The sequence below is a fragment of the Tasmannia lanceolata genome, unplaced genomic scaffold, assembly GCF_043159265.1.
Source record: "Tasmannia lanceolata isolate RefF3 unplaced genomic scaffold, GAP_Taslan_0.1 ptg000003l, whole genome shotgun sequence".
Lineage (NCBI taxonomy): Eukaryota > Viridiplantae > Streptophyta > Magnoliopsida > Canellales > Winteraceae > Tasmannia > Tasmannia lanceolata.
In genome coordinates, this window is record NW_027518680.1 from 11466710 (window position 1) to 11484042 (window position 17333).

Consider the following 17333-nt stretch of genomic DNA (forward strand, 5'->3'; position numbering starts at 1 on the left):
AACCAATTAATTGTAGAATGATTTTGACATTGAAAATTGTTGAGGAGCACCAGGTCCAAACCCTCTTGTCCTCACCAGTCATTGTTATGAAAACGTTCTCAAATACTTTCAAGAGGGTTTGGACCTGGTGCTCCTCAGCAATTTTCAATGTCATAATCATTCTACCATTAATTGGTTCCTAGTCCCAGACATTCGCTTCTTGCCAAATACTTTCAAAAGTCTAGGCAACTGATCCAGCTCCCAGTCAAAACATATAGTAGGATTTATGTTTAGTACTGTTTTAATTGAGAATAAGTTAGAGCCGGTGTTAGTTGAAATGAAATGCCTACCTTAAATGGCATTATGCTCGTTGAGTTTATTTCCTAGAGCCTAGAAGTCGGAGATAGGGGTTGGTTGTGTACATGTGATGATATTATAACTTTTGCTCTACTTGCATGTTTTATTTTGAAATATGGGATTTGCTAGGGACCATCGCAGAAGGCATTGGCATGGGAGTGCGGCCACCTCACATGAATTAAATGAATAAGACAAAATCTGAGCCTATGTGGCTGCACTCTCATGCAACAGTCGTCCCGCAAAATGCCTTCTGCGAAGGTCCCTAGCAAATCCCTTGAATATTTGTTAAGGCAATCACTCCTAGTTAGTGCCCAAGTGGGAAAGGACATTGAGTAGTTTAAGCGCCTGCAATTGGGTGGATCTGGCTTCTTATTTCTGTCCTTCGAATACCTGAACCTTTCCCGACAATTAGGTGGCCTGTGTGTGCAAGGTTAGGACCTTTATGAAGGAAGTTTTGAGTCTCATGTGGAGACACGCAGTTGGATTACTGCAAGGTTCGTAAACAAGGAACGATTGAACACAGATCAGCCTACAAAAGGAAAACCCAGATCACTGACCCAAAAGAGTTCTCTAAATTTTGACCATCTATAATTATTAGTAAAATTCAGAATTTATACAAAATTTCACAAACATTAATTAATTTGCGATTTTGTAACTACGGTTCAGTTGTGCAGTTGGTGAGTTTTATATGAACTTGATTGCTAGGAATATGTTTGTTGGCAAGTTTTATATAAACTTGTTTCGTTAGGAATATGTTTGTTGGCGAGTTTTATATGCACTTCGTTCGTTAGGAATATGTTTGGTTCATAAGAAACTTCCTTGGTTCAGGGTCTGATTGATGGTTTCAAAATTGGTCATAGAGGTTTCTCATCTTCAGTTTGCGGATGGTCCTCTATTATTCGGCTCCCCTTAGGTCTCGAATATTCTGAATCTCAAGGCCATTTTGAGGTACTATGAACCTATCACGGGTCAAATGTCTAATTTTTCAAAGTTGAGGATTTTTGCATTGAATATAGAAGATGCAGTGGCTAGTGGTATTGCTTTCTTCTTGGGCTTTCCTTTGGAGAAATTTCCCACTACATACCTTGGTCTTCCTTTGGGAATGGGGAGACCAAGTAAACCAGCTTGGGATCCCATTGTGGAAAGGATAGAAAGGAGATTAGACACTTGGAAAAGAAACCTAGTCTGGTGGAAAAGAAACCTAGTCTGGAGGGGTGGCAGAGTAACATTGATCAAAGCTGTGATGTCTTTCAAGTGCCCTATGAGTATTGTAAATCATATTGAAAAGATCCAAAGGAGATTCTTGTGTGTGTGTGTGTGGGGGGGGGGGCTTTAGTTAGTTGGGAAGACGTTTGAAAGGGGGAGGCTTGGGTATCGGGAAAATAAAAGAACTCAACCGCTCCCTCTTGGGAAAGTGGCTTTGGAGGTTTGGTGAAAATAAAAAACAGAAGTTCAATTTGGAAAGGATTTGGCTCTTGTCATGCTATTCATGCTCCTCCTGAATGATCAAATTGAAGGCATTTTCCAATTCGGTGTTTCATGTCCTATTTTTCATTAGTTTTTTATGCATTCTTTTTGTTCTTCTTGTTTGACTCTCTGAAGTCTCCCTTGTAATCTTGTTTCATATATTTTTCTAATGAATTCTGGTAATCTTGTTTGACTCTCTGAAGCCTAACCCCAGCTTACCCATCAAAAAAAAAAAAGAAAAAAAAAGGAGCAAGAACATCTTTGGGCCAAGGTGATAGAGAATAAATATGGGGCAGAGCCAGGTCATTGGAAAGCAACTAACTATTTTAGAAAGACTGGGGTCACAGTATGGCAAGACATAATGGGTATGAATCACAGTTTCAATCGTGGCATCAGGTACAAAGTATACTCTGGTGACAGGATCAGTTTTTGGTATGTAAGCTGGTGTTCTCCCTCCCTATTGAAAAATATGTTCCCAGACATATTCTTAGTTGCTACAAATAAAGATGCCATGGTAAAAGACTGTTGTGAAAGAGTTGGAGACACAATGATTTGGAAGCCTGCTTAAATTTAAGTTGGAAACTAATTTTTCACATAAAAAACTTGGTCACCTCAATGAACATAATGATATCTATATATAATATATTGGAAAATAATGTACACCTATACAGTCGAGTCGGGATTCAGTTTTTTTTCTTGAAGGGATTCTCCTGAAACCATACCTAACCTAAGACCCGTGATTTATGAACCTGAACAGGCTATTTTTCACTCGAGATTGGGCTGTGATTTTCAACCTGAAACCAGACCCAACCCAAGTCCCATGATTTCTAAACCTGACCCTGCCTATTTTCGGGTCGGGTCGATGCTGGTGAGGTGAGGTAATAGTTGCAACCTTAATTACAATTCTCAAGATGTTGGGTACCAGTCCCCATAATACCTTCTTTTATTGCATACCCGCAAAATATTACAACTTTGCAAGAGAGGTCAATTTCGAGACCCTTGATATTGTGTGAGTGACCCACATGGTCTTGGTCCCATGCCAAACAGACATCCTATTGAATCAACCAGACACTGTATAATCCAATATATATAGCGGAAGGCTTATATGTAACAAGCATCGGAAAATGACCAGAGGACTTCGCAGTGAGGATGCCAGGCCGGGACTGCCTCTTGCTGAGCGCCATGCACGTGGGCTAGATGGTGCAATAAGTAATTCAGGGCGTGGTTTACTACATCTTAATCCCACTCAGTAATTTACCTATGGGAAATGATATATTCGCCCCTTTTTTTTTACTTGGGACAGCCCCTCTAGTAAACTCAATTCAACTAAGCCTTTTACCAAACTAGTTGGGCTCGGCTAATAAATCCTTAAGAAAATTTTCGTGAAGAAGGTGAAAGGATCTATTTGGCACAAAACGACTAAGTCTAATCCTGACACCAGTTGGGTTGAACCAAGATCGCGTAAGATATCCCTCTTAGGTACCTCTTGTCGAGTCATATTTACTACATCCTCGCCCCGCCTCCTTACATTACTAAAGTTGCACGCCATATACTTGGGGGTTGGGACAGCCCCTCTAGTATAAAAGTCATAAATAAACTACACGTCCCTGTGTCCCGAGTAAAAAAATAAAATAAAATAAAATAAAATAAGAGGTGAGTATATCACTTCTCTTTACCTAACAAGAGGGATGCACTCTTAAATCTTGAGAATCGAAATGGGCGTATACAGAGAATTTTCAGTGTATATGTTGTCCAATTGATCAGTCTCCATTTAATTGCCAAATGAAAGTTACCATTGGTCATCGGAAAATGATAGATGGTGACGACAAAAATGATGATAAAGGCAGGCTAATAATTTTCCCACTATCAATGTTTTGATAAGGAGACAAACTCTTCTTGTCTTTTATTGTTTAATCAGGCTTCAGAAGCTATTATGATTACCAAAAAGCTCTCAGCAGCTCATTATAAAGGCAAAGATAAAGTGAATCTCATTAACAAAACATGATGGTGCAAAAATCAGTCACCAAGAGGTAACGATATATTAGCTCCCTTGTTCAATAATGGCACTTAGCTCTTAATTTTACACAGTTCTCAAAAGTCAAAAGTTACCAGTAAGAAATGGAAGAGTGCTTAATAAAGCGGGTGCCAATATCAAAGCAAGGAGTTCATTTCTCCGTTTCTTTCGATGTAAAATGGGTGTAAAACAAATTTTACGTCGAAAATTGTTTTACACCGTGTAAAATTTGTTTTACACCCATTTTACGTCGCCGAAGGAAAACATGATCCAAATGTTCCCTAGTTTTTGCCATAAATTCCACTTCTGCAAAAGACGTGGAAATATTAAGCATGCAATCATGACCAAGATGTTTCGGTGTGATTGATGCTTTGAGTTCATAAGTTAGAATTACCTGATTTTACTTCTAAACTTTAGGGGGGGATGATAGAAGACAAGGGCACTTGCATAATTCAAGTATTTCTCCCTCCCTCTCTCTGTTCCCATTTAGTTAGGAACTGTTTTCATTTTTCAAAAGTAAGAGAGGGCAATGGTTCAAGTTTTCCCAATCATTAGAGATAATACATCTCTCTAATTTGGTAAATATGGTCAGGATTTGATTGTTTGCCCTTGCATAAATCAAGTATAAGAATACTCGTGTCGAATGCAGGGTTTTTCAGAACAAAGCCAAGACATCTATAGTCTAGCAAATATCATAGTCTACAGGGTTCTATGAAGAACATTAACACCATTGGGCACCACCTGTAAGAAAGTCGACAAATCTCTACAGAAACAGCCTGAAATCAGTAAATGAATCTCAGATAGCATTTCTGTAGAACAGAATGATCTTTCTTTTGGAAAACAAAACAATCTTAGGCCATCAAATTGAACTGGTTAGAGATGATAAACTGGTGGAAGGTTTTTTCTGCTCATACAAACCACAGAGAAAAGATGCAGTCTTCAGTCAGATTTACAAAGAGCCACCTGCGAACACAGATTCTTTACTCCACCTGCGAGAGACCCCCTCCTTCGGTCGGAGTTCTGTCCATAAAATGAAACACATACAAGTAAAAAACTAATGTTGAAAGGACTGAAACTGAGTAATTGATTCCACTCTCTTGAGACACAAAAGAAGCTCAACAAGTCAGCAGTACAATATCGGCATTATACACCTTTGATGTTAAAAAAATACAGGGGAAATGGTATCAGCACAACCATGTTTTGATATTTGCACTAAGCCACCAACCTATCTTGTCTTTTAGTATTTAAAGAGCTGTCAAAAGGTTATTAAAGTTCCCAAAAAGCTCCCACAAGCCAAGTAAAAAGGAAAAGACAAGCTAGAACAGCGCAAGTAACAAAAGGTGGTTCTGCTGATATCATTTCCCAAAATATAATGCTACATTTGATTCGGCAAATAACCGACAACCTGCAACATGCCAGACTTGTACAATTTACAAATGGGTAATGGTGAAACAACAAACAGATAAGCATTCACACATGCAAATACATTTGTATATTCTATAGCATGCATTGGAAATAAAAAAATTATACGTAAAAAGTGAAAAAATATAGAAAAATAATTACGGCTTCAAAAGCTTTTCATATTGTAAACCCAACCAAAATTTATGCCATAAAGCAACCAAATTTTAAATGAGGAAGAAAAAACTTAAATTTTTTCATATGAACTCCACTGTTGTTTTACGTCAAAACCTTGGTTGTGACCCCAAAAAGGCAAGATATAATCAATGACATTTTACATAAGCCACTGACAGATGTTTTGAGAACTAACTATCCAATATGCCTATTGTGCAAAGACAAGCAGTATAATAGAATGAGGGTTTTACAGAAAAAGAGCAGAGGGTACCTGACACAGCACTGCAAATTTTAGAGTTTCTTGAGGATGTATAATAAAGCAGGAGCTTGAAATACACCCAAGTTGACACGAGTTTCAAGAGAAAATGAAATGAGGAAACAAACATAGCTAGTGTCAAATCTGGGAGTTCACTATGAGGAAAAGGCAATCACTAGTACCCATAATATGGTACTCATAGTAGGGGTGCAACTCGGGTCAGGTTGAGGCCGACCCGAGGAACCCTTTTTCCCAACCCGAACCCGGCCCGATTTCCAACCCGGTGAGGTTCAACGCGACCCGACCCGAGGAGCCCTTTTTTCCCACCCGAACCTGACCCGAGTTCAACCCAACCCGAGTTTTTAACCTTAAAAAAAATTCATAAAAAATTCGAACCCGAACCCGAACTCAACCCGAATTTTTTTTTCCTGACCCGAGTTGCACCCGCAATTCATAGGGCACAGATATATGGCTTTTAGACCTAACAGAAGCTTCAGTGACAAATATGGCGCCCATTTTTAAGTATTAGGAACAGGCTCGACAAGAGCATCCCAGCTGGGGCAAGGCAAAAAATTGAAGGTCAAACTCACTTGACAGGGCATATAAACAGCACAATATCCATAAATGCAATTTGGTAACCTTAAAATATAGAGAGAAATGTGAAAATCCTAACAGAGGGAAATCCAATATCAATGTGAAGTCTTCAAATCAAGACTTTTGGATTGCCATTCACTGCATGATGTGAGAATATGCGAGACAGCTTGCAATTCCAATACCATTAATGAAAGATTTGAATTTGAGAATTTGAATGACCAAATACCAATACCATTAATGCAAGAAAGACTTACTTGTGATCTGATGGATTGGGCATAACCTCGTAAACAACTGTTGCAACAACATCCCTCTTCAACTGTTAATGTCAAAAGGCAAGTTTTGGTAAGAAAATACCATAAAGAGCATTTATCCATCCTCAAAAGATTTTTTTCTGAAAGAAATCGAAGTATGAAATACCTGGGTAGCTTCACCCCGTAAGCCAATGTAGTATATCTGAGACGTTTCACCACCAAAATTTTCAGAAAAATGCAAGGTGAGACTGGCCACACTTTGAAATCTAGAATATCTGATTGGATGTTTTGACAGAACATTTGACAAAGTGAATAAAAGGTTAGTAACACAATTCACAAATTATCATATTTTTACACATAAAAAAAATATAAAGATAGCAGAATATAAAGAAATGCAATCAGAAAGAGAAAAGAACAATAGCTCAATATGGAATGCATTGTAGTGACCATATTTTATGTACTAAGTACCTTATTTCAAGTGGTAAGCATTACTTGCAGAACTATCCTCCAAAAAACACATGTTTAACACTATTCTCGAAAACAAATAATTCATGTAACTGCAGGATTGTTATAAAACAAATATACAGCAAAGATGACAAAACCTAGTCATTCCTCCCCCCACCCCCACCCCCCACGCCGTTTTTCTTTTTTGAAGATTAACTGAGATTTAGAAAGAAAAACAAAAATATTACAAAACAGAGAATTACACCTGGGATAGGGAATGCTAACAGATATCTCTCTAAGAGAACCTCCTTTAGCTAAAACAGTCAGTGGTAGTATTGGCTTATCTACGAACATGATATGAGAAAACGTCTTTCAACAGGCTACTGTCATCTATCTTGAGTACAGAATGGGCCAAACGCCATGGCCCGGGTTCCAATGCTTTATTCAAGAGATGATGCTGTACTAATCAACTTCAGATCACAATTTTCAGTCTATTTCCTCGTAAAACAGCAACAAAATCATAAGAAAAGTTCAAGAATCAGCCTCATTTGAGTCTCTGAAACCAATTGGAGCAGAGAAAGCCTTTGTTGCCTCTCCTTTTTCATCTCTACACAATCTACCTATCCCCGCCAAACACAGGTTTCCCAAAGAGGATACATCGAAATTTATCTTTATCACATTTTGGGGAGGAGGATTCCATTAGCAATATCAATCTTCTTCTATTTGAGACTCCTCTCTTTTATATTCTCATTCTATTTTTTAAAGAGATCTAAAAACTCCATTTTGTCAACTGCCCAACTGAAAATTTATGGCTTCCATGCCCAGTCATAAAATGTTCGAGAATAAAGCATAGTTAATCCAACGAGGAGAATATCATATTATCCAGGTCAAGTACTCATATAGCACGATTATTAATTTGCAATGTCAGAAATGGAATACAAAAGTTAGAATTATCTAGCACAAGGTACAACCTTTCTCCAGTTTGTGGTAAATTTTTTTTTGGTTAACACAATTGATAAAATCCAGCAATTTGATACCTCGGGTCATATTAGTAAAAATAGTCACTGACCTTGTTTGGTATTCTAATGCTCCTTGCAAATTTTCTGCCAAGTCCCACTCCTTTAAGACAAAAAAAAGTAAAAAACAGTGGTTCAAATAAAACACACATATTGACAAACCCCACTGCCAAGGTAAGATGATATAATTACCTGAATTGGTTGCATACTTTGAGCATCTGAAAAATCAATCCCATCTCGATTAATAAACCTAAGGTTCAATTTGAGAATAATTAGGACATCTAAAAATGTAACGTTCGGAGATGGAAGTAAATTACAATAAGATAAATAAAAAAAGAGTATGCTAAGTAGTTCTTTTAGGAAAATAAGTACATGGGGGAAATAAGGGTACATCCTATCGTAGTTTTTACTTGGTAACAAAAAAGGTTAAAAAGATAAATATTACAAAATGGACAGAGCTTGCCACAATATCAGCTCTTGAGATGTGGTATAGTCCTATCCCAAACAAGCATGATTTAGATTACTTGTGCTGAGGTTAACTCAACTCAACTCAATGAAGCCTTTATCCCAGACTAGTTGGGGTCGGCTAATGAATCCTTTAGAAAATTTTCATGAAGAAGGTGAAAGGATCTGCCCGGCTCAAATTGACTAAGTCTAATCCGGACACTAGTTGTGCTGAGGTTAACTGACTGGAGGAAATTGTGACTTCTGATTTAGCTGACAAAAGGAAAAGAATAGTTTTCTAGGAGGGCCAAACATCTGGAAGTAGAGATTCACTTTGTAAAAAGCAAGTTAAATATTGAACTTGTGAAAACCCCACCAGAGGTAAATGAGCTGAATCCCATTAAAGGAGCAAGCAGAGATCGGTTCGAAGTTCGAACATTAACCTTCCAAATGAAGGTTAATGTTTGATTATGACATTAATATTTGGTTGGCACTATTGATCATATTCCTTGAAGGTGGTATCATTTTGGAATATTATGCATGATACACAGAACGTGCACTGGGCAGCCCTTTTTTTTTTTATGCATGATGCACAGAAAATGCTAAAAAAGAAAGTCACTTTTAAGCTCCTTCCTAAAAGATAATTCTTGAGGCCAACTTCTACCTCATTCATTGGATATTCTAGGCCCTTGATCCATCAAGCCTAATCAAGCCTCATTTAGGATTCTGACAAGAAAAGCTAAACAATTGATTTTTGTAGTCCTTTATCATATGCATAGGATTTCTGTTCTTAATGGGACCAACATCATGTGGGTCTTAATGGGACCAATATCATGTGGGTCGCCTCATAATGCTATACAAGATCAACAATCTTGATCTCACAAACATGCCCCTTATAGGTCCCCAAAATTGCATTTTACAATTGATTGTAAAAAAGTTTTTCTGCACAGTTGTTCTCATGATGGAAATAGTTTCTTACATATACTTTCAGATTTGTAAAATTATAAAAATCTCAAAACATTTCACTTTAAATATTTTTACATTTTTATTATTTCTATATGAATGGGTCACACCTGTTGATCTCTTAGTGTCACACTCCAGTAATCAGAATGAGACATAAATATAATAAAGAACAAATGAATGACAAAAATACCTTTATACTATCATAGACTACCGTATAGATGTATACACCATAACATACACATATATAGAATATGCACCTCAACACAGATGCTCCCACCGAATATATGGAGGATTTCATCTGGTTTTTGGTGGAAACAAATTCATCTGAGAGACATCCAATGCATACTGCATTTTTTTTTTTTGAATGATAACAGTGCAAACTGCTTTTTTACTTTCCTTTCTTAGATATCTCAAACTTTGCTGAATAAAGCTGCTCAATGAAACATAGGGCCAAATGCATCAAGATGTGGATCTTTAGTGAGTGCATAACTTGACCTCTGGTACTAACAAAAGTGAAATTTCACGGAGTTTAAAGCTGAATCATTATAATATACACAATCTAAGAAAAATGAAGCTGCACAAATTCAGGAGACCAATCATCTGTAGGATGCACATGCCAAGTAAATAAATTATAACCATAAGGATAAGTAATCTGCAAAGAAGTTGTAGGCTGCAGATGCCAAGGAAATATATTACAACCATAAGGATAAATAATCTGCAAAAAGGCTATATCAATCATCTGTAGGCTACACATCCCATGGAAATATATTAGAATCATAAGGATAAATGATCTACAAGTATCAATCATACGGCAAAAACATGTTCTTTAATCTGGACTGTACGACAGGAAAAACAACAAAATCATCAATCCCTAGCTAGGTCTACAAGTGCATGTGGCACATAAAATTATATGACCAAACTTAAAACACTGCATGTGCATGTATGAGCACAGGCATGCTTGTAAATACTGAAAATCATGCATGCATTATAAAACAATAATGAACATCAAGCGATTATCTCAGTGCAACAATATATCCACCCATAACTGGTACAGAAATAATGAATCTGGCATACAATATCATTTTAGCCAGTCATATGTTAACATCAATATACAAGAATCACATCATAAAATGAGAAATATCATTTCAAGGTTGGGCTTACGCTCTCATTTTGGAAGGACTTGTTCCTCCAGCACCCCCAACAACAGAAATGCTCTTTATTTTAACATCCGATGTAAACCTATTGTGCAACCAGCAATTTAACAAATGAATACAAGCATTTGCATATAAACTCTTTCGAGCAATTAAAAATGTAAAGTTCAATGGTGTCAAATGAAAAATGAATTTAAGGATAAGAAATGGTTCGAGGAAGGTAATCCACACGTTTTCTTTCTCTGTCATTAAAAATCATGCAAACTGGGAGATTAATAATTTAAAACCACAAGTTAGAAATATGTGAAATGTGGGACCTTCAATAGAACAGAAAAAAAGAAGAAGATAAAAAGCAGGAATATGGAAATTTTATAGCCTCAAGACAAGAAAATTCCTGAAACAAAGACCCAATGTAACAATAAAGACCAGACAGATACATAATTACATGTCGGCCTGCCTATTTCCCAAAAGAAGAGCAGATAAATGTGTGTGTGTGTGTGTGGGGGGGGGGGGGGGGGGGGGTTGCTCCTCGATTTTTTACGCCGCTCAGAAAGAAAATGGCACAAAACATTAACAAAGAAAAGAGCTCTGATTTTTATGATGTACTATGACCCATCCATTGCTGGGCCCAACAGATGAATGGTGATCACCAAACCACCGGATCCCACTGGTACTTTTGCTGCCAGAATTTATCTTGGTAAAATATGCTAGGACACTTATAATTTAGGGAAATGATTTCAGCACTCCACTCTTTTATAAGCTGCGCGAAAGCATCTTTCATTTAGTATTTAGAGGGCTTGTAAAAGTTTTTTGAGAACTGTAACATTCTACTGACAGCCCTTTAAATACTACACGAAAAGATGTGTCGCACATCTTATAAAAACATAGCAGCGTTGATATCATTTCCCATAATTTATTATAAAATAAGTCTTGACACAATTTTAGCCATCTAGCATTGTACGATGCGGCATCATTTTCATGCGCCCACTTGCAGCCTCGGTAAGTAGTCTTCCTCAGTTATAGAAGTAGTTCGATATAAGCAGCCAAAAAGTTTTAAAGAATTTCATGCATTTCGAGGACTAAATGCAAAACAGTGTGTAGATATATCGACTAGCCAAAAAGATATGTAGCGTTTTTTCTATTCTTCAACAGACAGAAAAAGGTCATCTAAATTATGAATCTATCCTTCATGTGCCGCAAGACAAAGATAGTGTATTTTAACACTCAGACCTGGATTACTGATATCACATACTTCCTGGTACGATCTGCAATTTAAAAGCCCTTAGGACCTATTTTTATGCTATAGCAAGAAAGCAAACCATTCTTTCACCTTCTTCATGAAAATTTTCTAAAGGATTCATTAGCCGACCCCAACTACTTTGGGACAAAGGCTTAGTTGAGTAGAGTTGAGTTGAGAAGGAAACCAAACCACACATTTCTATACAAAAGAGCTATCCATGCACAGAACGAATGCAACATGTGTGGTGTTTGGTTCTTTTAGATGCATCAGCTATTTGTATTGCTATAATCTAAGAAAAAAGGAAAGCTATGAAGAAATCAAGGGCAATGTCAGAGATCAATTCCCCTTGCTGACATTTGATGTTTAGATTATTCCATGGCATATGTGATTCTCAAATCTTGAAGGTACAGTACATTACAGATACATGCTTTGAACCGACCCCCCCTCCCCCTCCAAAAAAAAAAGGGACACGGACACATGCTTTTTCGGGTTTTCTCCATTATTCTTAGATTCCATAATCTCACATTCCTCAAGTACAGATAGTACCCAATGCCCTGTCATCTGTCTCTGCAGTTATTAAGGACTTCATAAAAGTGTAGCTATTGACTGTGTAACAGTGTATAGACATGTGTACAAACATCAACATGCATATGGATGCAGTAGCCACTAGTATGCTTGTATACAAACACGTCAAGGAAACTTTTTTAAAATAAGATAAAAGGAGGCACTTTATAAAATCTAATAGACTGCCTGATGCATGGGGAAATTCAGGACTGAACTTTCATCTCACGAAAGCTTTGATTAATGATGGTTTGTGTTTAAACAAGAGTAATGACTTGAGCTAGATTTTTTTCTTGAGAATGGCATGACTTGAGTATATGGAGTGCAACTTTAGTAATGTAAGGAGGCGGGACGAGGATGTAGTAATTATGACCGGACAAGAGGTACCTAAGAGCATGTTAACCATCTTTGGATATCTTGGTTCAATTCTACATAAGGAAGGAGAGATTGAAGAGGATGTTAACCATAGAAAAAGAGCAGGTTGGTTGAAGTGGAAGCTTGTCTTGGTTGAAGTGCGACCGTAAAATCCCTACCAAGTTGAAGGGAAAGTTTTATAAGACAGCGGTGAGGCCATCCATGCTGTACGGCTCAGAATGTTGGGCCACCAAGAAGCAGCATGTGCATAAGATGAGTGTAGCGGAGATGCGAAAGCTTAGATGAACGTGCGGCCACAGAAGGTTAGATAGAATTAAAAATGAAGACATTCGTAAAAAGGTGGGGGTGGCACAAATTGGGGAGAAGATGAGAGAGCACCACTTAAGATGGTTTGGGCATATCCAACGTAGGCCTTTGGATGCTCCAGTGAGAAGAGGCGACTTGTGCCAAGTTGATGGAGTAAAAAGAGGGAGGGGCAGACCGAAAACAACTTCAGTAGAAATAGTGAGGAAAGACCTGATAGCTATGAACATAACAGAGAACATGACCTTGAATAGGATAGAATGGAAGAAAATGATCCACATAGAAGAGCCCAACTACAGCCAGGATTAGAGCCGGGTAGATTCCTTTCACCTTCTTCATGAAATTTTTCTAAAGGATTCATTTAAGCCGACCCCGACTAGTTTGGGACAAAGGCTTTGTTGAGTTGAGTTAAGTTGAGTGAGAATGGCATGACTTGAGCTAGATATTTTACACGCAACTACAACATCTAGATACATTCTCTGCTTGTATCCTGTTCAGAAAGTTCCTTTAATTTTTGTTGTAAGTTATTTTTGTTGATTCTTCTTAATGAAACATATAAAGATCTCAGAGAAGTTGATGACTCTTCTTATCCAAAAAAAAACTTTGGTTAGTAGAGTAACCCATGTAATAGGAATAAAAAAAATCTTTTACAGCTGCATGGCTTTGTGTCTTATCACTCAATCACTTGCACTAATCAATAGATATCTCACAAGCGGAAAACCCAACGGGATAAAGAGCTTTTTTTGAAATGATATCATTTTTCACACAAAAAAAAAACTAAAGACAAATGCACCACATAAAAAATGAGATACTGTAAACTGTAAATAACGTGAATTATAAAAATCTTGAAAATTCATTAGAGCTCTAAACAACATTAGGATGAGTGATAAATAAGATAAAAGACATAGTTAACAAGAATAAAGGCTTTTAGAATGTCTCAACAACGTGTTCCTAAAATCATGGCAATTATTGGAATGGTGATGGTTACTTACGGGATGAAAACAAGTAGCTCGGGATCACCTTCATTGCTTTCCAAAAACCCCTGCTAGGATGAAGATGATGATAAGATAAATTAACAAATAATAGTGAATTCTCTGCCTGTTTAATGGTGACACTATTAAACAGGCAGAGAATTTTTCCATGTGCAACTACAGTAAATTATTTGTAATCTTATAGGAAAAGATGTGGAGATATGGCAGAAAAAGAAATCTTTCAGAATAAAAAATTAAATTTTACTTTTTTTTTAATGGCAAGAATAAATTTCATTAAAAGAAAAAGACTGAGGAGGTCTATACAAGAGAACGAAGAACAATAAGAAACAGCAAAGGCCACCGCGATTGGGGAAGAAAAATACATAAGCACCCGAATGCAACAGTAGATCACAGATTACTTCAGTAAATCAGTGCGCAGCTTTTAAGTGATATAATTGAGATTTCCAATTACAAAGTAAATCAACACCCAGTTTGAAAGTGATATAATTGGGGTCTGCTATTACAAACCAATCATCAACTGTCCTAATTCAAGTGAAGAAAGAGTTCACAACCACAAGAGCCCTTGAAGTGCACACTATAGGACATTTTTCTTCTTTTGCAAGCATAAGGGTTCCAACATGGGAAGGCCCAAAAGACTATAAAAGTTCACTATCATGATCAAACATAGGATTGATAATCTGACAGGACATGATCCATTAAAACTCGATAGAAAGATAGAAATGGACACAGGTGTAAAATTCTGAATGTGATTAGTTGGTAAGCCAGCACAACAGACTAACTCAAGAAATGATTACTGTGGATTATGAGAAATGTTCTTATTAAGCTAACAAAATGCACCAGTTCACAGGAAGGAGTTGATTTTAACAGAAACTGCTAAATTTACAGCAATGTAACTTGCAATTAGGCAATAGTGATGACTAATGATGAAATGTCTAACGGATGACCAATGACTTTGTGTTTGGCTGTGATATAAGAAACCGATTCAACAAATCACTTTCGAATAACGCGAACTCTTTAGTGCAGGTGTAGAGTCATTTTCTTTATATGTGCCACATACCAACTTTCGAAAAGGAAATTTGGTACCATTAAAAAATATGATCTTTAGATTTGCTTCAAAGTTTATGGTTGGTAAGCCCGAAAATCTTTTTTTTTTTTTTTTTTTGTATTGAACCTACTTTGTTGCTTTTTCTTTACTACTATAATCGGAGTTTCATTATATCAAAATCAGAATGTAGAAACCTCTAACATGACAATCAGCAAGGAAATGGAGACAATATGGTGCAAAAAGGCATTACAAAAATCAACAACTTGTTTCATCGTTGTTTGATATGGTTCCATTAACCTGTAGATATTTTCCCGAAACCATTGAAGAGAAGATGAAAAAGGCATGCAAAAGATATTACGAACAAAGATATCAAACACTTGGATATAATCTTCTATGCATTGCATATAGCTGTAGATAAAATACTAAATTATGTCTCTTTTTCAGCAAAATAAAATAGAATATCAATATAAATGGTAAAAAATGACACTTTCTATGAAAGATAAGAAAATATCATAGCAATTCAGTATGCAAGAATACCTCCGAAGAATTCAAACGAAGCTCCCAAGATTTAAATATAGACTTCACGCTTCCTGAAATAGATTCATTTAAAGCTGATACCTTTGAAACAACAGAAACAATAGTTAATATTCATTATCATAGCAACAGAAAACCTGTAGTAAATGACAAAAAAAATGATTAAATAACTCGGAATCGGTGTTTTAAAAGGCTTGTGAGGAGCATGCCTTGAGGCAAGGTGCACAAGAAATGCATTGAGTTGCAACTTGCAAGTAGAAGAGTGTAACACTTGTGAGGCATAATACGCCTTAGTGCCTGAGGCAGGGGCGGAGCCAGGAATTTACACTTGCCTTCATTGGTCATAGGGGGCGCCATGGCTACTAAACTAGCTAAGCATGCATGTATAGCCATGCACCATAAAAGAGGTTTTGTGAGTGTGTGTGTGTGTTTGGGGGGGGGGGGGGGGGGGGGGCATGGCCCCCCTCATGCTATATGTGCCTCCGCCCCTGGCTTGACAATTGTTACAGTGACTTGCGGATACCATGATTTTAAAACTCGGTTTTCCTTTTTTTTTTTTTTTTTTTTAACTAATCTTAAAAATCCAATGTTTGATTTTTAAGAGATTTGAGTTTCAGGGAAGGTATATGGAGAACTACCATTTTCTTCATTACTTCCTAACCGCACACGGGAATCGATATTTGTCACTTCCTGGGGATTCTCTCATCAAGAGCAAGCTTTTACTGGTGGATTTGTTGGGGAATGAACATCTATTCAAAAGGTGAGTACATATCTCACTTTTCTATCATTCTTTTCTTTCTAGCTCGTACCTTGGCTATTTTTTCACTTTGTTTTTATGGAATATTTTGGAATTTTGGAGTTGTTATATGCCTGAGATATGAGATTTTACAAGGAAATTCATAATCAATCAAGAGGATAGATGTTTTATAAGTTTTATGATCAAAGGTGCACGGGAGGTAAGCATCACTTGTCTGGAAAACATCATGGAATAAAATCATCTACCAAGTGTCAACCAGAAGTTCAATTTGGTTGGGTTTAAGCCCCCTTCCATGTATGAGATGAGGAAATGGTTCCTCAAATATGAATGTAATGATGGAAGAACAGAAAAATCATGGTCAAATTATGGGTACACTATTATGTTCTAATTGGTGGATTGATTCTTTTCTAAACAGTCTATCAATAAAATGATTTCTAAAAGCAGTTGATACATGGCCATTAAGAAACCCATCATATTATTTCCCCCATGTTGATGAGATAAACATTGCACATTCCTTACAATACAGGGCTCTAAGGTTGGAAATTATTGGGCATTGTAAAGAAAACGATTTGGGTAGTGCGTGAACCCAATAAGAAATCAAAATTCAGCATGCCAGAACCATAAATTGACAAGATTAAAAATACCTTGGTCATGTCTATGTGTTTGTAGAGAGACCAATCGGAAGCACAATCGTGTTCTTCGCAGCTGTGATCGTGCAGACAAGCCATCTCTCTCTCTCTCTCTCTCTCTCTCTCTCTCTCTCTCAATAACACAAGGGACTAGAACATTATAGAAGAGTGACAGAATCGTCTTTTTATAAGTGGCCTTATACTAAAATGCGCCGATAGGGTGGGGCGCTTAACCTCAGCTTTATTTTATTCATTTCTTATGCTCAAAGGAACTAAGGAAGAGACTGGTACAGTGGTTCGCAAGTGCTGGGGAAATTATGGTCTTCCGTTTCGTTTCTTTGCAAGCGTAAGCAGACATAACGGAGGGTCCCATCCCAAATTCCCATTGA

The 17333-nt window shown here is 37.1% G+C and overlaps 1 protein-coding gene across 1 annotated transcript; it reads right to left on the reverse strand.

Moving 5' to 3' along the window:
* Window positions 1-4468: 4468 nt before the first annotated feature.
* Window positions 4469-17120, reverse strand: LOC143851079 (PITH domain protein (DUF1000)). The gene is made up of 9 exons (XM_077360404.1): window positions 16960-17120; window positions 15562-15642; window positions 13980-14029; window positions 10519-10596; window positions 8143-8200; window positions 8004-8053; window positions 6657-6765; window positions 6494-6555; window positions 4469-4837 (listed from the first exon to the last, which is right to left on the reverse strand). The coding sequence occupies exons 1-9, from the start codon at window positions 17041-17043 to the stop codon at window positions 4798-4800; spliced, it is 612 nt and encodes a 203-aa protein (XP_077216519.1). The 5' UTR covers window positions 17044-17120; the 3' UTR covers window positions 4469-4797.
* Window positions 17121-17333: the final 213 nt, after the last annotated feature.